Source organism: Falco cherrug, chromosome 12 (assembly GCF_023634085.1).
Source record: "Falco cherrug isolate bFalChe1 chromosome 12, bFalChe1.pri, whole genome shotgun sequence".
Classification (NCBI taxonomy): domain Eukaryota; kingdom Metazoa; phylum Chordata; class Aves; order Falconiformes; family Falconidae; genus Falco; species Falco cherrug.
Genome location: NC_073708.1, coordinates 25,330,484 through 25,357,729, shown reverse-complemented (window position 1 = coordinate 25,357,729; position 27,246 = coordinate 25,330,484). Strand labels below are relative to the sequence as shown.

The window sequence follows — 27,246 nt, the reverse complement described above, 5'->3', positions numbered from 1 at the left end:
CATGTGTGTGCTGTATGCGGGTCAGCGATGCTCATGTTTCACTGCTGTCTTCAGCACCTGACCTTGGTATTGGTGTTGCATCTTTGTCTGACTAGATTAAGAAAACCTGTCCAGCTGCATCCCAGCTTGTGATTTAAGGAAGAAGAGTGGAAATTAAGGCTTTTGGGACTGGAGCAGGCTTTGAGAAGGTTTTCCTGCTGCCCTAAGGTGAGCTTAGTACATTAATAGGATCAGTACATCTATTTTTATATATCATTAGATGCAATAGCTGTTATGTGTCTTTACAAGCTGCAGATTCAGATAGATCCATGCTCAGTTGGTATATGGTTTATCCCAGAGAGAGAAAATAAGGATGAAGCCTGTATCAGCATGATATGGGTGAGGGAGAATGGTTGGAAAAAGAGTGGTTTTAGTCCTCAGCCTTGCTAAAGCCTTGTGGTGTGATCCAACAGAAGCCACTTTATCTCAACATATGAAAAAGGGCCAGAACGATTTCCTTTGTGGCACATCTGAGTTGTCTGTCAGCATCTTTTGTATGGGTTCAATCCTGTCCTGAAGAGCAGCTGCAGTTGCACTGACCACAGCAGTCATGCCCACCCTAGTGGGTTTGCCAGACCTGAATGCTGGATGCAGATGCAGGCATTGTTCATCAGAAGCAAGGAAACAGGTGGCAAGACCTTTTTGTTATCCTACATGTTATGCCTCACTGCTGCAGCCCTTTGCTTCGCCTCCTGCAGCAGCACTGTTTTAGCAGTGTCTAAAAGACTACCAGTGCAGCCACACTCCCTGTGTCTCTGCTTCTTCCCCATTTTGAATGGCATTCAGCTTTCTCTTTGTTTTGGTGCTGTTTGGTGCCCAAAGATTTGAGTATTTACATCTTTCAGCCTGATACTTTTCTGAGCAAATGTAATCTAATGCTTACAGTGGGCTTTCTCAGGCACAATGTGTTGTACTTCCCAGTACAAGCTGTCTCTGTTGGCTCTAAACTGCAATAACAACTACCTTTAATCATCTTGTTCAGCTTGTAATAGGCAGCTTAACCACAGACGGTGAACTTGAGAATTTTCCTAGCTCATGTCTGCTATGATCCCAGGTTGGTTTCTATTTCCTACCTCTTTGTAATAACTAGTTGGTGGTGAAACCTGAGTGGAAGTTGTCTGGCCTTGGAGAGAGCTGACGTTCGCTTCCTCTGATGGATGAAAACAGGAGGAGAGTGGGTGAAAAACACTGGGTCACACTGCTCTTATAAGACTTACAAACGGCAGCTCATCTTCATCCTGAAATAATCGCTTGTAAAGTCACAGCTTTCCTGGTGGGATATATCAGCTGTAATCTTGGGAAGAATTCCTGCCTTCTGAATCAATGACCAAATGGTCCAGCACAGCCAGTGATGAATTACCCATTTCCATCTCCTGCTTTCTAGTGCCAAATCTTCACCAAAACCAGTCACGAAGTCTTCCTCGCCCTAATGGCACATTTCCCCAGGCAGCCTTGCTCTGTTCTTGCAGCCCCGGAGGCCCAGGATGTCGTGACCACACGTGAAGTGGAAGAAGGAGACCTGTGCTGGGTTAAAGGAGGCTGTAGGTGGGGGAAAAAGGAGGAAATCAAGCTAGGACAAAAGGATGATGAGCCTCTGAGAGTGCTCAGGTCTGGCAGGACGGGGTGGGATGCTGTTCAGGGGTGAATGGTCTTGTTTAATGCCAAAACTGTCTTCTCCTATCCCCACACCTACAAAGGGGTTGCTCTTGCTGGAGCTGATGGAAACCACTGGCCACAAAATTGCCTTGTGTTATTGAAAATCAGGCAGAAGGCATAGACAAAGAGCATTTCTCACACACCTGCAGGATGCCAGGCTCTGGGGATTACACCTGGCAGTACCTGGGCTATGGGAACATTACAGGAGCCTGGTTTGGGTAAAGGGCTTGCAGGGGGACCACATGTTGCCTTTACTCCTTTGTTTTCTGTGGGTTCACCTGTGGGTGAGCTGAACAGTGTGGTGTTTGACAGAAATTGCTTCTGACATACTAGAATCAGTATTTGTCCTCAGCTGGACCTAGAAGACCTGTGTAAGTGCCCCATGCGGCAGGACCAGGGACATTAACCCACTGTGGGGTCAGAGCCTGCAGTGCTGAAGCTGCAGGGCTCCACTCCAAAAAGCATCAAAAATAGCTAGAAAGAATGTTTTGAGAAGGGTCTAAAATACAGCTTGCCTGGCAGCGGTGCTGCCTACACAAGGGAGTTTTACGGAAAGTGAAAGAACACAGGGGAAAGTGCGAGCTTGGAGTCATTTTGCAAACTGGCCTGAAGTCACTCTGTGTCCTTCATACCAGAATGAATCGCCCTCAGGCACTGGGTGTCTAACCCAGAATATTTGCTGGATGTCCACGGTGGTCAGCAGGACAAGTAAGGCTTTAGCAAGTGTCAGAATACCTTATTGTGGATTTCTTTTCCAAATGAACTGAAGGCTGTCCTGGTCTGAGTCACACCACTTTCCTCCCATCACAGAACATCTAAGCAGCCAAATAACTTTTGTTATTTATGTGTGGGGATTGTAGCTGTCCTTGCATGTCTGAAGCAGGCTTAAAAATCCAATTTTTCTGCAGGATAGAAGACTTTGGTTTAGAGTCATGTTGTTGTGTGAGCTAAATGCTCTCAGGCCTGATAGCTGCTTGGGGATGTCGGTGGGTTTTACACTGACTCCAGTTTTGCCTAATAGCTGCATGAGGCTTTGGGAGTTGTTGTCTCTGGCCTGCACACTGCCATGGCCCTCAGGCTCTGTGGGATCTCTGTAGCCATCTCAAGGCTCCAAGGTCTCTGCTGCAAAGCTGGGAGCTCAGCCCTTCTTAATTCGTATGTCGGAAAGCTGTAGGACCTCCTGCTAGTCCTCGTTTGTTCTAGGAGGAAAGCAGGCATCCTCCAATCTTTGCAAGATCAGCCTAGGTTCATGGAACCTGAGATGTTTTGGGTGAAACCTTGTATGCTTTTCTTGGTGAAACAAGGGTTTGAAAGACTTCTGATCAGCTCTGCATAGTTCTGCTGCTCATCTGCACTCAAGGAGCTGTGGTATCCAGTGCTGTACTGCGAACACAGAGCAGAGAGGCAGCTCCCTCCCTTGAAAAACGGGGACTTTCTGATGTGGGTTGGTCCTTCTGGGTTCCTAAGTGGATTCCCTGTGTGATCAGTGTCCCTGCATTGTTTCTGTGGCATTTTGTCTTTGGTCTGTGTAATGTCCTGATTGTGCTGTGATTTCTAATGCTCCTGTTGCAAGGAGCTTGAAGTGTTACAGGGTGGAAGCAGGACACGATTTATGTTTGGTATTTTCTCAGTGAAATCAGCAGCTTTCCTGGCTGTATCCCCAGTCCTGATGTTGACGTGTTTCTCTCTGCTCCGGGCTAAAAGCAGCACCTGCATAATAGTTTGCTCTGACATGATACCTACTGGGCAGCCTCTGTAGCAAATTATAGGTTGAGCAAATTAAAAGTAAATGGAAAAGGAATGATAACAAGCAGAAGAGGTGGTTGCTGGCACTTTCTCTGGGAGATCAGGGGAGTTAATTCTTGGCTGACTCTGTAAGAGGCTGCTATTTTTCTCTACCCTCCCTTCCCTTTACCCTGTTGCAGAGTGATCTCAGCTGGATGCAGCCACGGTGTGGGGCAGGCACCAGCGTGACCACTGCTCACTGCACAGTGAGGCAGGGGCTTGGAGCATCACCTCTCCGTGCCCCATCCCCAGCGCAGTGAATCTGAGCCTGGCTGTTTGGCGCTACAGACCCATAGCTGCGGTGCCGCAGGAGCCAAGCTCTGAAATGCATGTGCTTATTGCTGGGTCCAGCCGGCTAGGATCTGAACAGGTCTTAATTAGGTTTTGGCCAGGTTTCCTTCAGAAGTGAGGCTTATGTGGTGCTGTTCATGTGTGTGTCTGTGTGTATCTCCCTGCTTTGCTCTTGTTTCTCCATCTGTTCATCTCCACTCTGTGCTGAGGTGTGTCCTGCTCTTGCCCTTCCTCCGTCCTGCCTCCTGCTCTCACAAGGACTTGGGGGTACAGTTAGAAGCCAAACAGACATTTGATTTTAGTCCTCCTGCTCTGGCAAGTGAAAAGGCCAGGTCAAAACCTGAATCAATGAGTCTCTGCAGCAATGTGTGGGGCAATTCCCTCTGCCTTTGAGGGACCAGCAGCCAATTCAGATGCTCTGTTACCTTACGGGCATAATGCTAAGTCCCACAGAGATTCCTGCCACACCAAAAGATGCTTCTCTCCCCCCAGTTTTCTCCTCCTGCCTGTTTTGGGGAGCAGGGAGAGCTTCCAGCCCACCCCAGACTCTGTTTTCTGGAACTGAGCTTCAGTACTGAGAGCGTAAAACTTTGCAGCAAATTCCTGTGTAATGTTTCCTTGAATCCTCCTGGGTTATACTGCAAGTTTTATTAATGCTTTCTAACAAACATGCCACTTGTGAAATAACTGCTGGTCATGTGCTATCTGGGGAAATTTTATTGCATTAATTTTTTTATTTTTATTTCTCCTGCAGTCAAGTTGTCTGCTACTCTCTCCCCACACAGACCCTGCTGCCACTCAAGAGTATTAGAGTCAGCTTTGCGTTGTCTATAAAACTGGCTCATTGTCAACTTAGTCACTCTGCCACTATTTCTCTGGTCAGGTGGCTGGAGGCTTGGAGCAAGGTGTGGAGCAGGAGAGTGTATGGCTGAACAGATGAGCCAGGGAGACTGAGATGCGCAAAATACAATTAACCAGGTTTTGCCGGAGGGGTGAGCAAGGTGCAGAGAGACTGTCATACCAAAGGTGCCAGCTGGGATTCAGGAGTCTCCGTCTTGTGTTGTGGGTGGTGTGGTAATAATAATCAGGAGCTGAGCAAAATCTCCTGGTCGGGAAAAAAACCACCAAAACTCTGTAGCGGGATAAACACATGGAGGGCTTAAATTTGCAAACTGCCTGTTGTCCCCTGGGCTGCTCCAGGAACCCCTTGAGTGTTTGCCTGCAGGGTGCTATGGACCTTGGGGGCACTGGTCCTTGGCTCCATGCCGAGAATGGGCTAAGGCTGTACAGGAGCTATAAAGGAACCACAGGGGGAAGTTGGATGAGAAAATCATCTCTCTGTATGCTGCACTTGTGCATCCCCAGACCTGCTGGATGATCCCTGGAGGCAGCAAATGAGTAAACTGGATCCGGGATGCCAGAAATCAGCACTCTGGCTGAGCCAAGGGGTTAACTGTTTCCTTAGCGGTGAGGCTGTTGCTGTACTACAGGGGATAAATAGTTACACCTGAAATAACACTCATAGATTTCCAGGCATTGATCCAGCACGGCTTGCAGGTCTCAGCCTGGGAAATACGCTTGAATGGTTAAAAGGTATAAATTACTTTAAATTAATCATTGATTTAATCCCTTTCTCTGGAAGCTGGGATCACCATATTATTGAATCAGGAATAAGCTACAGTTGCACACAGAACTATGAGAAACGCACATACTCGGTACACTGGCTTCTTGCTCTTTCCGTGAAGCATATACCATTTCCCACTGAGATGAGTAGGTGTTGCAAAGGCCCCAGCAGTGAGCAGAAAATCTTGGGGAAGTGCACTTCAATCTGCCCAGCATCAAATTGCACCCATTTGAACAGGCAGAGGAGCCAACAGAAGATTTCCCCTGGGTGAGATAGGTATGGGAGGAGTGTTTGCCTCCAGTTTTATAAAATGGGGTTAAACATGACAAACACCCAGCTGAGCCTGTGATCCTTCCGTGCCTGGAGATGCTGTGAGCAGTGTGTGGCATAGGTAAGGGATCAGCTTTCTGGTGGGCAAGCTGGTGGTAAAAGCCTGGAGACAGAGAAAATGTGGTGCCCTTGGTAAGATGGAGCTTGTAGGGAGGATGGAGGCGCTGGAGAAGATGCTGGAGACTGGCAGTTCTGCTGCTTTCCTGCCAAAGCAGTGCCAGCTTCTCTTGTAGGCAGCCTGGCAGCTGGGGTAGCAGAGGGGGAGGGCTGGGGGCACTTAGGTATCCCCAGTAATTTCACCGGAGGAAAGATGTCAGTAAGGTGATGGCTGGAAAGCTTGCTAAGGGAGCAGCAAGGAGCGATGAGGGACACAATCATTTAGAGATCATCAGATATGGCATTATAATATATAATATTATATTGTATATATAAAATATATATTACATATAGAAATATATATAATATATAATTATATAATATAAAATTATAATAAAATAAGACATTGAGCTAGTGGTCCTGAGCAGGCTCCTTTCAGCAGCAGGTGTGAATGCTCCAGGCCCGTCTTGAGTGCAAAGTAAAACACGTTTGCTGAAAGCTCTCCCCAAGGTACTTAATGAGGTGCCCCTCATTAGCTGAATCTCTAGAGCTGGCTCTGTGTATGCTCCCAGCCTGCTCTGATTGCACAGTAAAATTACTATCTGGTGCTGCTAACACAGTTCAGTTCATAATTGGGAGGGGGTGGGAGTGTGGAAAGTCAGTGGCTGCAGCTGACGGATGGCTGGTGAGAGGTTATGTCATGGCCTCATCACTTATGAACATCTTTCCCAGATCCTGAGAAGAGCTGAGAAAACCAAATTGGCACAGAATCCAGTGACAGTCATTAAGAAGTGAGTTTCTTTGGTGGAGTTAAACTCTGCACTGGCTGGGCAGGGACTGTATGGCCAGGGAGTGTAATTAGCAGCAGGTTAGAATTGCAAATGAATGCTAAGCAGAAGCCCTGATCCCCATGCTGTTTGCTGAGGAGGCTGGGGAAGTTCAGTCCTCCTCTGAACCAGAAAGCTGGGGGAATGGCTCCATACTCCTGGGTATCTGCCTGTCCTTTCTTAGAGAAATTAATGATCAATTAAAAAGCACATGTGAAAGATGAGGGGGAACCTTATGTTCAGAGGAAACCATTTTACTCCTTCTAAACAGTCACAGAAACTCATCCAAGGTCTTTCCATTTGTTGGGTTTATTTTGCTTTCTCTTCCTTAGTCATGTTTGCAGCTTCCCAGGCTTTTCAGAGAATTCATCCTGTATCCAACACATTGCAGCATTTTTGGGGCAGTCTTTTGCTTGCTGGGCTTGAGACAATGATTGCAAATCAGCCCTGGCATCATAAGGTCCTGCAGATCTTTCCCCAGCACCAGCCAGGCTTTCTCTCCCAGCCTCCATTTCTTACTCTCAGCCTGAGCTGCTGCTGCTTTGTTTATTGAAGTCTGATCTTCAGGATGTTGGATACACAGACTATTTTTTTCTTACTTGCTTAAAATAGTAGTGAATAATTCTAGGCACTGCTTCTGTTGCACAAGGTATAGGCAAACAGTGTCTCCTCACACAGGCAGGTTAAGTGTCCTTACTCTCTTTTGACAAATAATTTAGTGAGAAAAAGAGTTAAACCCTTATCTTCTGCAGACCTTGGAGAGACTGATCGCTCAGCTGATGGCTGTTGGTCCCCTCAGCAGTGGGGCGGTCCATTCCCAGCATCTTTGCAGTTGCTCCCCATTGGCTCCCAGGCTGTGGGGTCTGGACCATGGTCTTGGGCTGGATGTCACCTTGACATAGCCTCTCTGCCTCAGTTTCACACTCTGCCAGATGTGTGTATTACCATTTCCCTCTTTGAGGCAGAAATTCCTTACATCCATGTGTTTATGTAGCACCTGGCACCTTTGGTCCTTGATCTCTGTGGAAGGGCTGAAATGTGAGTCTTACAAAAAGCGTATTGAAAGGTGATGAGGGAAGGGGTGTCTGGCTCTGACCACATCTGTGGTACTGGAAAAGTGCTCCTGTAAACAACATCTGCTTCTAATGACACTGTATGATTTCTCAGCTCTGCAAGTGTTGCTGAAGAGGATGTGAGATTTAATCAGAATTTCATGTTACCCTGGTGGTGATGATAGCAGAGCGCCCCGTGCTTAATTCTTACCTGGTCTTGGTCAGGAGTTATCAGCATCTCACTGATGGTTGAGACAGCTTTTCCCTGTATCTGCGCAGTCTGTGTGTGGGATGGGGAAAGGGATATAGGGTGGTTTCAGTGACTTCTAGAATTAAATAGCACTAAAACCTGCCTACAGAAAGGCACCTCTGTAGCTCCTGTCCCATCAGTTGTCCACTTAACTGTAGTAGCTGGGTAACGCTTTCTCGTATCTGCTGGCAGAGTTACAGGCTGGTAGTGCTCATCTAGATTCTACTGCTCTGAACTCACCTGTACCATCACCTGCTGGTTCGTCTCTGAAATGGTGTGTGCTGCAAGAGAGAAGTATGTTTCCTAATTAACTGGTTTATGAATCCCATCAGTCTATGCATGGCATTGTGAAATCAGAACCTCTGTTCTGTGCCAGTTGCTTGAAAGAAAATATTTGGTTGCCTTGAGGGCAAACACTGGCGACTGCTCTTTGCAGGAGACAAAACTTGTTTGACTTGAGGTTCTTCACCTCTGTCTTCAGCTACTATAAATAAAACTCTGCAAGGGTTATATGACTACAGTGCTGCTTTCTGCTAAGGATCTTACTCCAAACCATGCTGAATTAATCATGTGTGAGCTGCCATAGTTTTCATGACACATAGTTACGGGATTTTTTTTCCCTCCTCTGGATCCTGGTTTTGAAGGCAAAAAGATGTCTACCACACACAGCTAATCTCAAACCTGCAAGAGGCAGTTACTCCCTGGGGACCAGTGAGTAGTTATGGGGTCTGGTGCGGGGTTGTGTCTGCTGCAGACAAACACAGCACTACTGGTCTGCATTGTCTGAAAGCTGAACTCACCCTGACAGCAGGCACTTTGAGTGAGAGGAGAACCTCTTCGCTGCGTGTGGTGATGATGCTGGGAGGGTTCTGTAGGACCTGAGAGGCAGAAAGATTAAGTGCATTAGGAGAGAGGCTTTGCAGCAGAGCAGATGAGTTGGAGTCAAGTGTTTTAAACAGATGCTTCATCAGGCCCTGTGTAAAATAAAACTTGTACAGGCACAACGATGCTAGGTGGTGTTTGACATGATGACCTTATAATCACTTCATTTAAGGATGTGATTAATGATCTGTGCTTTGCCGTGTTATAACTTGATATCCCACATGGAAGCTGCAGACATCTGCTCTCTACCAGAGGGTAAATATTCACAAGGCAGCATCCTACAGACCTTGTGCACACCTCACTGAAGTCACTGCAACAACTTCCATGAAGTTACATGAGATCTGTCTAAACCACAGAAGGATCCAAGCAGTCTGGGCTTTTATGCACCCTGCAGTTGAGGATAAGATACCCACTGACCTTCACGTAAGGATGAATAAGGACTCCCAATTCTTATCTTTAATTTTCCCTTCAGTCTTGCTTATTTAGCTGCTTTGAAGAGTTAAGGACTTACCTTGTGAGGTGTCCCACTGTTGTACTGCAGGTTGAGCCATGAGGGCCTCAAGAGTCACAAAAACTTTTAAGAGAGCACACCTGTGTCCAAGGTGTTAAATATTTTGAAGGGACGTGAACTACATCACCCTAACCTTGCTTTTCTGCACTGCCTGTACAGTGCACTGTATTTCCAGGTCTTGATCATCCTTGCAGACCGTGTGTTGCTATGTAAAGCCTCAGCCCTTAGGTGAAGACTGTTGGGTGAGAAACAAGAGCATCAGTGCCCTAAGCAGCGACAGGATGATCCAGGACATGTCTTCTCTTCAGACAGAAACACCATCTGTTGATAATGTTGAGTCTGACATCCCTCAAAGCTCGAGTTTCCAGGAATCCAAACTGGCTAGAGTAATGTGATTTATGCTCATAGTAAATAGTATCTCTTGCGGTCTGGCATGCTACAAATTGACTGTCAGGTGGATATAACAGGCACAAATTAAGTCTCTTCTTGCTGGCTTACAAAGCAACATCACATCTGTTCCAATGGGGTTTTGGTTTCCATGTCCAGGGACAAGTCGAATGGGGGCACCATTGAAAACGGTGAAATTATCAAGATGTGGAAAGCTCTAATCCATTATTTTACCTATGGTAACTAGCTTAGCCTGTCTCCGCTAAGAAGTAGATTTTGATGGTCTAAATCACCATGTGAGTCCTTTTCCCCATGTGGATGAGCAAAATGAACATATTTGCACCAGTGAGCATGCTTGCAATCAGCCTCTGATATCACGCATGGCTCAACTGGACAGTGGTACCTTGCTCAATGGGATACATAAGTACTAGATGGGCAGGAAGACGCTGTGGGCAGGCCAGCAGACTGCTTGGTGGATGTGGTTCCCAAGGCTGAAGTGATGTGGCAGGTTACCTGGTCTCAGGGCGGCACAGATGGCTGCCCCCTTTCTTGTACTTTTGACTCAGCCACCAGAATTGAGTTCAGAGGGCACATGACATTTGATTGTTTCCTTTCAGATACCATAATTTCTGGTTTTCTTCATGGTCAAAAGCCCCGTTCACCACTGCTGCTTTGTGACACCACCTAAATCCCATCCCCAGAAACGTCCTTAAATTCACCAAAGATGTAATCCCAACAAAGACCATAAATGCTCTTGGAAGGGCAGTTCTTTGTTCACGTGATGTTTCATGTGTGGGGCCTGACTGTATTCCCATGTACATCATTGGTTCTTGTGGTGTAACCTCTGCTTTATCTGGCGAAGGTACTGACCATAGAAAGCACATACTTACCGTAAGGCTCGTGAGTAGTCCCACTGAAGTCAATAGGCCAGTACCTAGAAAAAGCATGTATTTAAGTGCTCTGCTGGATCAGGACCTCGCTATCACGACTCCTACCCCATCAAGGCTGTTAATTACCTTGGCAGCTCAAATGCATATCAGACGTATTTGTGCCTTCTTCCTGGAGAAGAAGGGGAAGATAAGGAAAAGAATTATAATATGTCATATGTAATATACAGTGTATAAAGTATAATATATTAACACACACTCAAATTTCAGTTTGTGAGGAGCCAACAGCCCTTGGACTAAAATCTCTACCACCACTTCTTTTAAAGAAGAAGATGTAACGCTGAGGTCTCTGATGAACTGCACTTGAAATGATGAGCTAGAGTTCCTAATGGGCACACTATGTGTTTTTGTCTCTTCCACATTAGCTACACTTTGGTCTGATCTGGCTAGCAGGGAAGTCCAGGATGTGACAGAGGAGAATGAATTGGGTGTTTGCCTCCTGGGTGAATAAAGTCATATAACTTCAGGCCTGCTCTTCCAGTGAAGCTGCTTGCTAATTAGTTTGCCAGTGGGAATCTCTGAGAATTAACCACAGGAGACATAACCCTCCCTGCAAGGTAATTAAAAATATTTGCCTCTTGCTGATGACTGACCCATTGATGTCTTCCTGTTTGAGAAAGCTTCATAAAAAATTACTGTACTGTTTGTGTAACAGGACAGCCACTGGCACAGATGCTTTCTGTCTGCTAACTTTCAGCTCAGTATTTCCAGAGGGTGACATAGGAAGGAGGAACTTGTTTGAATATCTAGAACCTTTGTTTGTTTGTTTGTTTGTTTGTGTGAAGGGAGGGAAAATGATCTCTAGATTATTTTTAAAAACCCCAACAAACCACAAAGGTGCTATGGAAGTAGATCATCTAATCAGAGGGTAGAGGCAAAGCTTTAATGATGCTGGACATCAGGCTGATGGTACCCACTGACTGCCCAGCTGAGATCCCCATTCTGTCCGGGGCCCAAATCCCAAGCAGTGTGGCACAAAGACAACTCTTTTATACCTTTCTCAGTCTGTCTCCCAGCACTGTCCTGTTCTGATTTCAGCTTCCTCAAGACTGTGTGTGGGAGTCTTGGCATGAGTGGATTGTGCAAGAGAGGTTGGGTCCATGTCAGGTCACAGCTCTTTGAATGGAGGGGCTTGATGGGTTCAGCTGGGCTCAGTGCTCTACAGGTGAGGAGTTGCCAGCACACTGAGGAGATGCAACCTGATGAGGAAATAAAGGTATTCTGCCTACAGTCTTTGGCTAAAATGGTTAATTGGGGGTTAATTGATCCCTGCTTTGAAAGTGTTGTATGTACAGCATGCACATGCATGGGGATGGGAGCATCTGCTAACAAATCTGGGAACAGCTGGCCCAGATGCTTTAGGTGATGAAGACAGTGCTGCAGGTGATAATAAGGCTCCCAAGTAATGCAGAGTAAAAGTAGGAGCTATCCCTGCTGAGATGCAGTGAGTATGCTGGATATTGCAGTTGTCCTGAAGGAGACTAGGTGTGAAATGTGGCTGCCAAGTCTCTCTGATCAGAAAAGCCAGTTTGGGTTTACATTCACAAACAACAAAAGCTTCATTCCTGACGTGACAACAGTCATATGGGACTAGGTAAAAAATAATCTACCTTCCCTATTCTGCCTCAACAGCTGTCAATAGCAGAGGCTTAGACTGCAAGGACCATGGCAAACCTAGAGCAAGCTTTCCCCTTCAGGCTATTCCCAGTGCTCAGAAACGCAGGGACATTGCAAGCCAGAAGCTGCAGCTGATCTGTTGTGTTTGACAGGTCCAGTTGCATCTGTGTTTTGGGTCTGAGCACATTAATACTGTTGTTCTGCACAGCGGAGTCCTGTGATTTTAATTACACACAGTACAAGGAGGCATCTCCTTCATGGGTTTAAATCCGCTGCACAGTAATTTCGCAGCTGCCTCTAGGAATGACAAATACTAACTTCTTTTTTGCTTCTATCTTTCTGTACTTGCTGTTATAGACAGATGAACATTGCTGCAGAAATTTGCCCTCTTCTAAACTGCCAGAGACAGCACAGAGCCATGAGACAGAGCTGGATCCTGCTGGAGTGCAAACATTGGGACAGGTGTGGTGGCATTTAGAATTGGTTTGGAGCAACAGCAGATTCAGTCTCGTTTCCTTCCCTTAAAAGGCAACTGCAGTGTAAATGCACAGAGCGGTGCCAGTTCTGGGAAGCCTTGTGGAAATCTGCAGGGGGATGTTTTTGCACTGACCTTTGTCTAATGATCTTACTGGACCATAAACTTCCAGGCACTTTCTGTCTCCCACATGCTCCACGTGTGATGGGTATGGTTCAGCAGGCAGCATCACAGGCTGCTGCTTTTTGGTCCTGTCGTGTGGGGGAATTGGGCTGTGGGTGTGCTGCTCTTATTGTAAGCATGGGTCTGCTCACACACTTTGACTCCAGTGTCAGTCCCAACAATAATCCTTTGAATTCTCTATGAAAGTATGGATCACCCTTACCCTTCCCACCTTTTTTCAGTTATTCTTGCAGAGAGAAACCACACAAAACCAGCAGGATGTCTAAGGGCTTCGTATGTGGTAGTCACCATTCTGACCTGCTTCAGACTGGGAGGTGGTGACACTGAAGCCCAGCCTTTGGGTGGCAAGAGTGCTTGAGCTAGATTTCTTTGTCATGTAAACCAGAGTCAGGAACTGACAATAGGAAAAGGCAGGCAGGCAATTTTGCCTCACTTAAACTAATCTCTGAATTCAGCAGAAGCTGGGAACAAACAGCTTCTCCCAGAGGTATGCCATTCCTAGTTAGCTGAGGCTTGGGATCTTGTCTGTAAAAACCACAGGTTTTCCCAGTTCCTGGCAAGTTTGAAATTGGGAGCCGTCAGCCATCAGTCTGGCAAAACCCACTTGGCAAATCATGAATGCTTGTGAGCTATCAAAACTCTGCAAGGCAATGAATCTGCTCTGATTTATACCAGTGGGAAATCTAGCCTTTAATTTTAGTTCTTGAATTAGCAGTGGTTTTAATCACGTGAATGCAGTCTGCCAGGTTGTCAGGGCCACATATGCAAAACTCAGAATTATTGCTTCAGTGGAGCCCTAAATACGTAGTGTTTCAGTAAAGCCTTTTTATTGGGTTTATGGACCATTAAGCAGAAAGTGTGATGGAGTCATGCGACAGCCAACCTGAAGCGGGCACGGCTGCCTTCATTGCTGCCTGGTGCAATTAGGGAACAGCTCACAGGTCATTTGGTATTAATTGGCCCCCTTTGGAGCTTGAGCGCCGTATGGATGCTATTATACAATGTGATAGCAGGGGACTCGAATCAATGACCCTGGCAGTCTCTTTCCCTCTGACAGCCACTGTTCCTAAATCAACATGGCTTATGGCTGTTTCCGTTGAGCGATGTGGAGCCACACCAAGAACGAGTTCAGCCACTCTGGTTTCTACCCAGCAACAGTCAGCAAACATGAAACACTAGTTCTGCCACGTGTGGAACTGTCTCTCACACGTGCCATGTGGAGACTTTCTCCAGAAAATCTTCCGCCATGTGCTCTCCCATCATCGCTTTTCTGGCGGGGAAGAGAACACTGAGCTATGTTGAACTTCATGTTACAGGGCCAGGGAATCCCTGGAGGGATACACTGCATCTCTGGAAAGGTCTGAAATGAGATTTCCCAATTGGTTCTTTCTGGAAGCCCAGGCAGTCAACATACCTGATCAGCACTGCTTTTCTCCTGCCTTCTTGCTCAAGTGATGATGCAGTGTGCTGCTGGCATTACCCAGGCTAAGGAGGAGAGAGTTTTCTTCCTCAGCAGGGGCTGAACCCCTTTCTTCAAAGCTTGTTTTTGCCTGAATTTCTAGGACGACCTGTAAGGTGACATGCAATACGATGCAGTAGAGGATGCTGCTGTACTAAGAATACTCAAGCTGGAGTAGTGCCTGGAGAATAGAGAGAAGTAAGTGTTCATTCCTCTTCAGTGATTTGTCTCTTTGACCTTTGTTTTTCAGCATCTCCATGTTACCTTTCTCCTTCTCTCTGGAGATCATGAAAGCAATCGTTTAAAAAAGAGGGGAGTGTGATTCATGTTCAGTCAGCTCCAGCCCGATTCGTTACAGGATTCTTCTGCAACAAGCTGGAGAAGAGCCTCTGGTCGGTTATTTCTGGCAGCACCCAGGCTGGTTACAGCAGTTTTGGGCATGGAGAGCAGGTGAGGGCACGTGCTTAAGCTGCGGAAGAATTACCTATACCCCATCCAGTGTGTAACTTGCCATTTGCCTTGTTCCCTGCAGTCACTAACTCTGCAAACAGCTGGTGACCGGCTTCTTAATGTGGGAGCTGAGATCTTGGCTACGCTTGCCACGGGGCTGGCATCAGGTGTGTTGTAGAGCAAGTACCTTTAAGCGTACCTGAGATCTGATTGCCGCTTAAAAACATTAGTTTTGCATCTGAGGACGGGTCGGTTTATTTTATTTGCCGGCTCCCACACCCTGAACATTTCCAGCTCTGGGAGGTCCTGTCTCAGCACCCCTCACCGCCGGCCGCTCAGCGAGGCGTCACTCCAGCATCCCTCCAGGATCCAAGGGCACCCGGACACCAGCTGTATTTTTCTTTTTTATTTTTAATTTGTAACGTGCATTTCAAACCTCTCGCGTGTGAGAGCTCCCTGCAGCAGGCGGAGAGGCTGCATCTCGCTGCCGGGCTCCGGCGGCGGTTCCCCCCCCTCTCCCCGCGGCGGGCGGTTGTTCCCCGCCCCGGGGGCCGGGGCCGGGCTGGGGCGGCCCCTCGGCCGGGAGCGCTCCGGGGCTCTGCTTCTCCCCGGGGAAAAGCGGGGCTCTTGGGCCCCGGGCACCGCTGTCAGCTGGAGGGGGCGGGAGCTGCAGCCTTGGAGTAGAAAAGGAAGAAGAAGGCGGCGGGGAGCGGGCGAGCGCCGGCCGGTCAGCGGGGGAGGCGGCGGGGCTGCGCCTCGCTGGCACCGCGGGCTGGAGGGGGATGCGGCGGGGCGGCGATGCTGTGCCTGGACCCCCGTCTGCCTGAGGAGGAGAAGGACGGCACCCTCCGAGGGGATGGAGGAAAGTGGGGGGAGAAGGCAGCCCAGCTCGCACCGAGCCTGCTGAGCTCTCCCGGGGAGCGCTCGGGGCTCGCCGGGCACCCGAGCAAAGTTTCCCGAGCTCGGTGAGGCGAGGAGGAGGTATGCGAGATCCTTCTCCTACACAGCTGGGCTTCCAGCCCCGGCCCTGCTGGGGCTAGCCGCGGCTTTGCCAGCCCCGACTGAAGGTGAGGGGGAGACCCGGGGCACCCGCTCCCTCCATCGCCTTCCCCTGCTCCACGCTCCAGCCCAGGTAAGTGCCCATCCCCTCCAGACACTGGGGGTCTCTCCAGCCCTGCCGGAGACTTCCCCAGCACTTTGCCCAGGGAAAAAGTCTGTTGCTTCTCCCGATAGCTAAAGGGTGCGTGTGTGTGTGTGTGAGAGAGTCTCTCCGTGTGCAGGGGGTGGTTATAGCTGTCTGACTGCGGTTTCTGTTTGCTGATCACTGTCATTATTTCACTGTGCCATCACACCTCTAGAAAGGAGACTCATCTGGGTTCTGTCAAATATTTTGGCTGTGTTGCTGCAGTGAGATGGTGTGGAAAGGATGACAACTCGATTCTCCTCACTACAACTGAGGGAAGCGTGCTTAGCTGTGCATGCTGGTGTGGCTTTAAATGATGCTCCTAAAATGCTGGTTGAATATGTCAGTATGCCCTTTGAGCTCCAGGAGCTCTTGGAGCTGTGAAAGTCTGTCTTTGTCCCCCTGAGAATATAGGGAGGCATGGATATTGCCCTGGAAGGAATCACTGTAGCCTCTGGATTTCTGTGGCTGTAGCTTGGAGATACAGATAGATATTTTTGTGTAGCAGTGCTCGGCAGTAATGCATTTCAAGCTGAAATGTTGTTTGGAGAAAAAACCTAGACGCCAACTGATAAGAAAAGAACCTGTTTCACACAGAGAGCTCAAAGAGAACTTTTCACACTCCTGATGGAAAGGAAGTTGGTCATTTTGGACAGAATAATTTGGCTGGAAATTTTGTCATTTTTGAACCCATTAACTTTGCTGAATTGGAAGGTAAAAGCTGGCAGATATCGTCAGGCAGGACAGCAGTGGGAGCTGACCCACGTCAGTGAGGTCTTGTGGCTGCAAAGGGAATGGAGAGGGACCCTACTCCCCACAGCATCAGTGTGGGCTCTACGAGATGACAGGAGAACAAAGATGTTTCTGTTGTACGTGGCAATCAGAATAAAGATGGGCTTTGTGTTGTTGCAGGGTCTTATCAGGTAGAGGATGGTGTAAGGCATTGTGTGGCTTTGGTTTGTTTTTTTGCTTGATCCTCCACTGTTTACTGGCTTTCTCATCCCCATTTCATCTGGTTTTCCAGCAGGAATCCCCTGTGTATAATCCCTGATATTTTATATGGAGATCAAGAGAAGAGCAAATGGCGATCTGCTTTCTGAATGTTCCCAGTCATAGAATTATTTAGGTTGGAAAAAACCTTTGAGACCATCAAGTCAAACCATTAACCCGGCACTACCGAGACCACCGCTAAACCATGTCCCTAAGCATCACATCTATGTTTTTTGGACACCTCCGGGGGTGGTGACTCCACCACATCCCTGGGCAGCCTGTTCCAATGCTTGATCACTCTTTCAGGGAAGAAATTTTTCCCAATAACCGATCTAAACCTCCCCTGATGTAACTTGAGGTCATTTCCTCGTGTCCTGTCACTTGTTAGCTGGGAGAAAAGACCGACCCCCACCTGGCTGTAGCCTCCTCTCAGGGAGCTGTAGACAGTGATAAGGTCTCCCCTCAGCCTCCTTTTCCCCAGGCCAAACAGCCCCAGTTCCCTCAGCTGCTCCTCATAGGACTTGCTTTCTAGACCCCTCACCAGCTCCGTTACCCATCTCTAGACATGTTATAGCACCTCTACGTCCCTCTTGTCGTGAGGATCCCAAAACTCAACACAGTATTCGAGGTGCAGCCTCACCAGTACCGAGTACGGCGGGATGTACTGTTGGTTACGCCGTGGTGCATGTGCAGGTCATGTCCTAGCCCTGTGATGGTGCTATCTTCCAAGGTCTTCTGTCCTCAGGCTGATGGGAGAGGTCCCCACTGCAAGCAGGGCTCCCCTTAGATTCTCCAGTGTCTTCATTGCTTTCTGCTGGGAAAGGTCTGTTACACCGTGTAGGTGTCCCAAGCAAAGAGGATGGGAAAGAGGTTTTGTCTTGGACATAGCATGACCAGAACCCTTATGGTGCAGCTATAGAAAGGGTGTGACAGGTCCCAGAATTTCTCGTACAGTTCATGTGAGATCTCAACCTTGGCTCTATTTTTGACCGCTCCAGCTAGCTCTGTCCCATGGTTCTGGGTATATTTCCATATACATAATGTGACTGAGGCAGATTTGGTTCCCTGTGCTGTTCTTTGATGCCATCTCAGCAGGTTTGGTGGCTTGCTCCCTCAGTCACCCCCGGGTGCTTTTATTTCCCACCTAAGGGTGTGCAACACAAACCCTCGGATTATTGTCGCTACAGCTTCACCCTTCGGGCAGTGTCACAGCCCTCGTGTTAGACCTGGCCCTTGGAACTGACAGGCGCCGGTGTTGCGGCCGCAGATGTATCTGAGGAGGTCCAGGGCCCTGGGGTCTGTCACACTGCCTGCTCTGGTCTCTGACCTTTTGTGCAGGCTGATACTAATGCATCCCCAGACACCCAAGCTAGGACGGTGACTCCTGGCAAGCTACTCAGCACTGCTTTAGCCGCGGTGGTTTATTTGCAAACTTCCTTTCTTCCCTCTTTGCTTGCCAGGAGGCAGGTGGCTGTGTCCCTGGGCACAACCTGGGAGCTGTCTGCCTGTCCTAGGGTGGCCCAAGGAGCAGCCAGCGTCTTCTCCAGTCAAGTTGCAGGGTGAGAGGTCTCTGTCCTTATGTGCCACAGCCCTATTTCTGTACTGTAGAGCTGGTCCTCTCTTCTTCTGGGAAGCGGCCATGAAGGCCTGGGAAGGAGATGGTGACTGTACCCACCCTGAGTCCAGCTGGATCATTCTCTCATGTCATTTATCCTTCCAGAGCGGATCTATGGTTCTCTTTTACCTGCTGGGGTGAGCTGTCCTTGGATGGGCTGCCCTGGTGTATCATTGTGATGGTACCTGAAAGAGCCCTCTTATCCCCGTTCTCCCCTGTTACAGCCTGGGGAGGTCCAGCGTGGATTTTGCCCAAGGTTAAGCCCCTACGCTCACGGGGCTGTAACGATGAACAAAAATTGTCAAGCAGAGAAATGAGCTACCAGGGACTGTACAGGGTGATATCGCTGCAGCCTTGAAAGCAGCCAGAAACTGGCATGGTCTCTTTGGAGCGACTGCAGGTGACCACTGACAGATGTGATGGGCAACAGGTTGAAGCTATTCTTGAAAATCTGGGTGGGAGTATGACCTCTGGTCTCTGCCGTGCCGAGGAGCAAGGGCAGGTGGCTGGTTTGTACATCCTGACAGAGCCCAGCAGCTGTGATGGCAGCCCGGCTCGCCCATGCAGGGGAATTCTTGCAGGGTGGAAGCAGGTGAGTGATGAGGCATCAGGAAGGAGAAACCCGGTGGAGTGAATCTGTGATATGATTTAACCATGAGGAGCCACACGTTTCCCTGCTGAGCATTTTGCAGTGGGGGGGATGTAGAGCAAACTGAGGGACAGAGCCACACTGGGGTGCCTGCAGCCTCTGTGTGCCAAAGATTCAGGCTGGCATCTGTAAGAGCTGGGCTGAGAACAGTGCGTGTGCGTCTTTAACCAGAAGCTATCTTGCTGCTGGTCCAGGAGGCAGAATCAAGGCTCTAGCTCACATCAGTGTGCCAGGGTTCCTGAGCAGAACAAAAGGGCATTGCTGGAGAAACATATGTGTATGTGTTTAGCCTGGCTAATGGAGAAAATGCCCTTTTGCTCTCTAACGCTTTCAGTTCTACTGAACAGTCTTTGCCTGCAGAGATTCTCCTCCCCAGTCAGGCATCCCCTGATGAGAAAGGATTTAATCCTTCCGTGTGTCTGTCCCTGTCAGCTCCATCTGATGTCTCAGCTGAATAGGAACTTCGCTGGAAGTTCACTGCTGCACTTCATTCAGGTCTAAACAAAAGCCTAAGCGAAGGAAGCGCGGTATGACACCAGCTAGAGCAGCAGAGGGCTTTGCCTCAGCTGGAAGTGCAGGAAAATTTTATAACCAAGGAAACATGTTGAAAATGCCCAGCTGATCCCACTGGCATGTTTCAGGGTGATGGGTTGGTTTTTTTTTTTAATTTAGTGGCTGCAGAGTGTTAATAGCACAGCAGTGATTCTTGGCTCTTACAGCAGAAACCTGTGCAGTGCCAGTTCCGCCCGCCCCCCCCCCCCCAGCAACCCTTTTGGAAGTGATTTGACAGCAGAGGAGGGAAGCAGCTAGGAAGCCAGGCAGGGGAGCAGGAGAGAGCAGACTGCTGTTGTTTGCAATCAGGCTGGGAAGAGAAATGCTCTCCTGCCTGTAAAATCAAAGGCATCGCCTACAAACTGCTGGCAGTTTGGCTTCCCAGCAAAGTATGGGGAACACAAAGCCAGCTCTTATCACATCCAGCAATCTCCTCCATGGAGAAGCTGCTGTTGTCAGTCAGGGCTGTGTGTTCCTGCCTTCCACGCTAGGCAGACCCCCACACGTGCTCTTTTACAGGTTCATTGTCTCAGTTTCCATGAGCCTCCATCCAGGAGCTGGTGTCGCTTGTGCAAGAACCTTACACACGTTTGGTTTTACAGTTGCTGAGGCAAACAAGCTTCCCTGCTCCCTTCTATGGGATCTCCTGTGATCACACCGAACGGGGTTTGATGCATAGTAGAAAACGTGGTCCTGCAGGCAAAACACTTACATTTGCTCTATTTTATCCTAGAATTCTGTGACTGATGGCAAGTCATTCAGTATCTGTGGATGGAGTTTGTCTCACTGAACATCGAACTGCTGACTGCTCGATCTCCTAACTGCTCGATCTCCAAGGTTCCCTCTGTAGTCAGCTCAGCCCTCCACTGTGGACATTTTTTCTCAGATGTTCTGGATCATCTTCAGTGACCTTTTATTCTCCACTGGCTAGAAAGGCAACCTGGATGACTGGTTTCAGTTACTGGACAACTGAGGTGTGGAGCAGAGTCCCGCTTTCTGTTACCATTTGGGACCTTTACCCATCAAAGAATATGTTGCACTCATGTTGCAGTGAGGGATGTTCAGAGCAGTACTGTGGTCTCTTACTTTGGGCAGGTGTTGTGTGGGTGATGACAAACGCTGTGAAACCAGCTACTGCCCAAATGGGCAGCGGGACATACTGCCTGTCCTGAAGAACCTGTATTTTAAGGGAAGGGTGGATGGAGTAGAGGGAGCATCAAGAGGTGTATGCAGCACGTCTCAAACCCATGTGAGAAACATCAGAGCTCGTGATGTGGGTCTGTCCAGCCATGCTGCTGCAATGCTGGGCTGTGGCTCAGACTTTAGGCAGAGCCAAGCGTAGGCTCTGGGCCATCACGTGGTTGGATTCACTTGGGTGTCATCCATCTGGATGGCAAAGGGTGTTGAGCACGCTGGGCTTAGTGCTCCAGCCTGAGGCTGACTGCACGTGGCCACCATGGACAGGGAGAGCCCAGACTTGAGAGCAAGCTTGGATTTGTATTTGGTTGCTGATACCAGCAAACCCAGAGAAGATTCTGGTCACCATGAATGGTGATGGTAAGGGGCCTTTGGTTTATTGCTCTAACAGCTGCATGCTTTTTTATTCCTCTCCAGGGATTTCAAGGCAGCAGGAGACCAGAGCTAGCCTTCTCAATACAGTATACACCTAGCCAGGACTGAAGCAACTTCTGAGACTCATCTCAACATGTTCAGTGAGAAGAGCAGCGCCTCTTTGTCCCAGAAACCCACCCAGAAAAAGACACGACCTCAGGGCCTCCCCTCCCCCGCTCTCTGCTGCGCTTGTGGACTTTGCATCATGCTAGCAGGGATCAACATCACTTTAGTGGGAGCATTTGCCTTTGGGACCTTCCTCCCTGTGAACAACCCTCCCATCATCATCGGACCCATCTTGCTGGTGGTGGCCTTCACATTCTTTGGTGCCTGCTGCATCTGCAGCCGCAGGCCTCCAGCTCATGGAGCCAGGAAATCCAAACCAGGCTCCAACATTGGGCTCATCAAACCTGGCAACACAGCCTTTGAAATTGAAACTAGCGAGCACACAGTGCAGGATACCACTGCCGTTCAGCTGAGCCCCACAAATTCCCCCATCTCCTCGAAAAAGTCCACGCCAGTTCATGAGAACACGAAGACTTGCAAGCTCTTCACCATGGAAGGCAATGGGCCGGTGGCCAAGTACACCACAGGAGGAGAGGCAATACAGCTCAACTTGCCCAGGGACCTGGCTGCATCCTAAACCCAGGCAGAGCTTTTGTTAGCAGCCAGCCAGATGTGCGATGGGTGGGCTGGAGATCTGTGATGCACCATTGGTTAGAGGTGTGGGAAAGGTCCTTGTGAAAAGCCAGCAGACAGACAGGTACCTCTGGATCATTTTAAGGGAGGTGGATACAACAGCAGAGAAGTTCCGGATTTTTGTTGAAAGGAACATGCCCATTACATGGCTTTCTAAAAGAAAATTGATGATGATGTTGCTGTGAAAGGTTGACTCTCAGTTCCTGGGAAGACACAGGCTGTTTGGGGGAGCAGATAGGAAGAGGGCTGAATTAATTTGTCTAGCATAACATGGAAATGTGAGGGCTGGAAGGAGGGGCTACGCAGGGCTGACAAATGACAGCTCTTTCTTCTCAGAAGTGAAGCAATTCTTGAACATAAAAGAAGCAGGAATGCAGTAAATTACAGCTTGCTGCCACTCAGTTACAAGATTTCAGCATTTTTAGTGCCAGGCTTTTTGGCAGTAGGGACAAAGCTATGTGTTTGCTATTGAAAAAGCAGTGTGAAACAATCTCCCCTCTGTTGAAAATCCTTGCCCCATCTTGCCTTCATTTGGGCGATTTACCACCTATTCTAAGAGACGGCAAATCTACAAGGATCACAATTAGCACTGGTATTTTCCTCTTGTTTTAATCAGTTTGATGATCAACTGATTATTTGATCACTGTGCTGCTCAGTGCAGTAGGTATCTTAGAAGGTCAGCCAAGCTGAATCCTCGAGGATAAGCTCCTCGAGTAACCAGAGACTGGCAGGAGCCTGCAAATTAAATTTTTGGGCAACGATTATGTACCAAGTGCTAGGCACTTTCCTTTCCATCTCTTTGTGGAAGGCTGGCCTGGGACACACATCAGCTTGCAGCAGGGGGCAAATAACTGTATGGGCTTCAGCATAGCTGTGCTAGAAGGTGGTGAGTGTATCTCCTTCCCTGAAGATCCATTACACAGAGTGGGCAATCAGGAGTGGACCTCCTTGCTGCAGGAAACTGGCTGCTCGGTGTGCTCATGGGCTTGCAAAGCAACGGGCTGTGTTTGCAGAAGAGAACTGATCAAGAGCTGTTCAACGCAAAGACACCCCATCTCCCTGATCTGATGCTGCAAATCGTTGCTGCAAAGGCTTTGTGTTCTTCCCTGGGTGACCCCAGCTGGGAGGACAGCACTGTGCTGATGGGCCATTGCTCTGACTCCTGTAGGGGCTGTTCACATGTTTTATGAGATGTGGGACCAGTGTAGAGAAGGACAGATGTGCTAGGCAGGACCCGTATGTGGGGAGGCAGCACCAGAAGGATGGATTTTGAGCAGGAACAGCTGCATAGGTTTTCTGTTTATGGAAATTCTATATTTGAAATATGGGTCTTGGGACTCATAGTGACTAGGAAGTCTTATGGACACAAGAGTAATCGTACCAGATCGTTCCAAAGGCCCAGCTAGCCCAGCATCCAATTTCTGACAACGCCAAGAGCAAGGTCTGGAGAAGAGCATAAAGCTGGGGCAAACCCAGGGTGTTGCTTGCCCAAAATGCTCTCCTAGCCTCCAATGCACTATTGCTTAGGAGCTTCCTGAGCTGGAAGTGGTGCCTGTATTCAGTAGCCCTGAATGGATTGCTTCTTGACAAAATAATCCCTTTGCGCCTTGAATGTCTGTGAGGTTTCATTATTTATGATCCTGCAGCGGGGAGTTGCGCAGTTTCATGAGAGGCCATAAAAGTTCTCTATCCTTGGTTTATTTTCATCCTGCACCCTACTGGTTCCCTTTGATGCCCCAAGTTTCCCAGATTAGGAGGACCAGCAACCAGTCCATGCCGCCCACCACTCAGGTTTTCTGTGGCCTTTGTTATGTTTCCTTCAGCCAGCTCTTGCGTCACATCCCATCTGTAATGGTTCCCATTCAGCCCAGCACCAGCTGTTTGCTAGGCTGAGGACAACAGAGCCCTGAGGTGTCAGCCGGCAGAAATGGGTGTCTGGAGAGGTGGGAGGGCTGCAGGGAAAGGAGGAGGAGGAGCAGAGGGAGAGGTTGTGACGTGGCCATGGGCCACCAGCAGACCTCTGCATGGCCGGGCTTTGAGAGCTGTATGGCTGGTGTGCTGAGTTGCGTGGTGGCATGTGGGGTCATGGGGGACCTGGAGAGAAGAGTCAAGGTGCTGTACAGCCCATGCATGAGGTGTCCTGGTTGCTCTGGGGAGCTGCTGTGCAGCTGATGTCCCCTTCATGAGCTGGGGTAGGATGAGGTTGAATTTCATTCCTTGATGAGAGGCAAGCAAACTCTCTTGCTGTGGGTCCTCCTTGAGTGCTCCAACAGTTCCCTGCCTTGAACATCTGCTTCTACACCAGGGGATTACCCCTGTGATTTTATCAGGGCTGGTCTACTGGCTAGGAGGGGCAGAAGCAGGCTTAGGAGAAGGATGTTTGTGTGGGCCTGGGAAGATGTGGTTTCAAGTCTCTGGTACAGACTCCAGGTCCTGGGCAAATAATTTCATTGTGCTACTGCTCAGCTCCCTGCCTGTGCGAGAGCGAAAACCTTCTCCCGACTGCACTGAAAGCTGCGTTAAAGATGTACACATTGCCAAGCAGCACGTTGGTGTTGGCACACCTGAGTCTGGATGTTGCTTGAAGATGGGTGAATCTGTATGGTCTGATCTCTGCGCGCTCTCCATTAGAGCTCATTGTCACGGGTGGGCTCTGCCTCCAGCACCGGCTGCCCTTTGGCACACGGGAACTGCTGTAGCAATTAAACAGAACAGCTTGCCGATGTAGGTTTGATTCCCAGCTTGCTGGCTCACTATCCTTTTGGAGTAGCACACAACAGGCTGGAAGTCCTTTAGAGGCATTGACCACATGAATACGGTTACTGCAGCACTTTCCTTTGAGCGCTTGGAGCCAAAAACATACTGACACCAAGTGGTAACCACACAACTCTTTTCTTTACTCGCTGAAGGTTTGAAAGCCAAGCCTGGAGTGTGCGTACTAGAATCACTCCGTATTGCAGCTGCGCCGTGAAATGCTACCAGTGATGGATCGTGCAGTGGCGTATCCCATACAAATGAAGGCAAAAGCCCCTTGGGCAGGAACGGAGGCAGAAGCAGGACTTTGCGGGGAGTCTAGGAGTTTAGCCTGGTTCGCACTGGTGGTGTGGCATCCCAGCCGGTACCGTACAGGGAACTCTGACATAGCCCCGACACCTGGTGCATCCTGCGCAGCACGTGCAGGTCACTGTAAAGCTGGTGTTGCTCTGGGAGTTGGCACCCTTGGGACCCAAGAGACAACAACCAGCAGAGATTGTGCCTGGGCAAGCAGAGATGTAGGACCAGTGAGATTCTGATCCCCTGGTGTGGTGGGTCTGTATGCCAAGCTGTGACCACAACTGCCTGCCTGCACAGCAAGGTGGGCATGGGAACATCTGCTGCCTTCTGAAGCATGAATGCCCTGCTTTTGCCTTTTTCTGTCTTTCAGGATTTCCACGTCTGTCTGTCTGTCTGTCTCCGTGATTGGCCGTGACTAATGTGAATCTCGCGCCTCCTTTGTGTAGTGGAGACAGGGAGAGTATCTTGTTCTCTAAGTCAGCATTTCTGGTGTGAGTCTTTTTTAAAATTACTATTTGCATGTGTGCCATGTGGAATTTGGAGAAGACAGACTCATTAAAATGATTGCACTCAGTAAGCATTTGGCCTGCCTGCTCTTTCACTCTACCAGCCACCTTCTCCCTTACCCCCAGACTATGTGTGCCCCAAGGCTGTCTGTATTCATTTTGCCTTGTGCTCCCCACTCTCTAAATTGTCTAAATTTGTCTAAAATTGTCAAACCCAATGTCTAAAATTGCTTGATTTTAGACAGTGCAAGCAGCTGCAAGGAAAAAGCATCCCTATGAGTTCATGTTGCCTCTTGAATGCCGTTGCTTATTGAAGCACCGGTTGCCTAAGCACTGGTCCCACCGCAGACTCCCGCTGTCATTGCTTTGGCTAACACAGGAATAGCCCAATTTAGCTGCCTTTTTTTTTAGCTGTGTACCTGAACAGGCCTCCAGTTTATTAGGGACACAGGAGGAGCAGGTTTGTGGTCTGGGGTGGGTGAAGACCATGGGCTGTTCTGAATTCCACCCCTTGGGTACTGGAGGACTGGACTGGGTTATTTTAGCTGATCCTACCCAGCCCTGGGTATAGATGGTGTTTAATTTATGGTGCGGGTAAGGGGTGGAATCTGTATCTGTGTGTGTTTGTGTGTGTCTAGGATTGGTGCCATCACCTTTCCATGCTCCTTCTGGGCTTAGCCCAACATGGTCTCCTGGAGATGAGTCAAGGAGGGATAGCACAGCGAGAATAAAGAGGATTTGAGAGGCTTGCAAATTCACCTCGTCAAAGGGCTTCTCTCCCATGTGCAGCCAAGTGATTGGAGAAGAGAGGAAATCTCTCCGTTCCAGGCAGGCTGGCTGGTTAAAGACCTGGGAAATGAGCTGGCTAAGAAGGCTCCACTGACAATGTGTGTAAAATGAAAACCTGCTCCCTTCAGAAAGGATTTTTTTTGGCCATTAGGAAGAACTCCCTGGAAGGATTTTTCTTTTTTAAAAGTGGGACCAGAGAGAAAAGCATAGAGGAGGGTTTGCTGAGCATCCAATTCTGCCCTCCTGGACTTGCAGCCTGCAGCATTCCTGCCATGGCAGCTGCCCAGCGCTAACCTGGACCATGAGCTTCCCTCTCCATCTGGAAGAATAAAACAGAAACATTACATGAAATGTAATTAGCGTTTTCTAATTCCCTGCCCAACTTTATTTGTAGCTAGTTTATTTCCTTTTACTCTTGTACCAACAATGGCTTTAATCAAGATGCCTTTTTGCCTCCTAGAAATTTGTATCCCTGAAACATTGTGAAAACCCCCCATCTGTTAAAAAAAAACAAACCAACAACAAACAACCACACCAAAAAAACCCTTTGATATCATTAGTCTCCAATAAGTCCATAGCAAACGTGGTCAATCTAGAGGCTGAAAGGCTGGTTATCTCCAGCTGTCAGATGCTGTCTGCTCAGCTGAGCTTTCACATCCATGGGAGAGACCCTCAGACACTGCTGGCTGCCCCCCTACAACATACTCCAGGAGAGGCTCGTATATTTGTTTTCTAAA

The 27,246-nt window shown here is 48.7% G+C and overlaps 1 protein-coding gene across 1 annotated transcript in view; it reads left to right on the top strand.

Moving 5' to 3' along the window:
* Nucleotides 1–25,787, top strand: part of TMEM275 (transmembrane protein 275) — a 41,380-nt gene extending 15,593 nt beyond the window's left edge. Inside the window, exons 3-6 of the mRNA XM_055724853.1 lie at nt 12,652–12,756; nt 14,662–14,861; nt 14,944–20,824; nt 21,465–25,787. Coding sequence (XP_055580828.1) covers nt 21,556–22,104 — 549 coding nt within the window. The 5' untranslated portion in view covers nt 12,652–12,756; nt 14,662–14,861; nt 14,944–20,824; nt 21,465–21,555 and the 3' untranslated portion in view covers nt 22,105–25,787. The remainder of the gene's footprint in view (nt 1–12,651; nt 12,757–14,661; nt 14,862–14,943; nt 20,825–21,464) is intronic.
* The last annotated feature ends 1,459 nt before the right edge of the window (nt 25,788–27,246 follow it).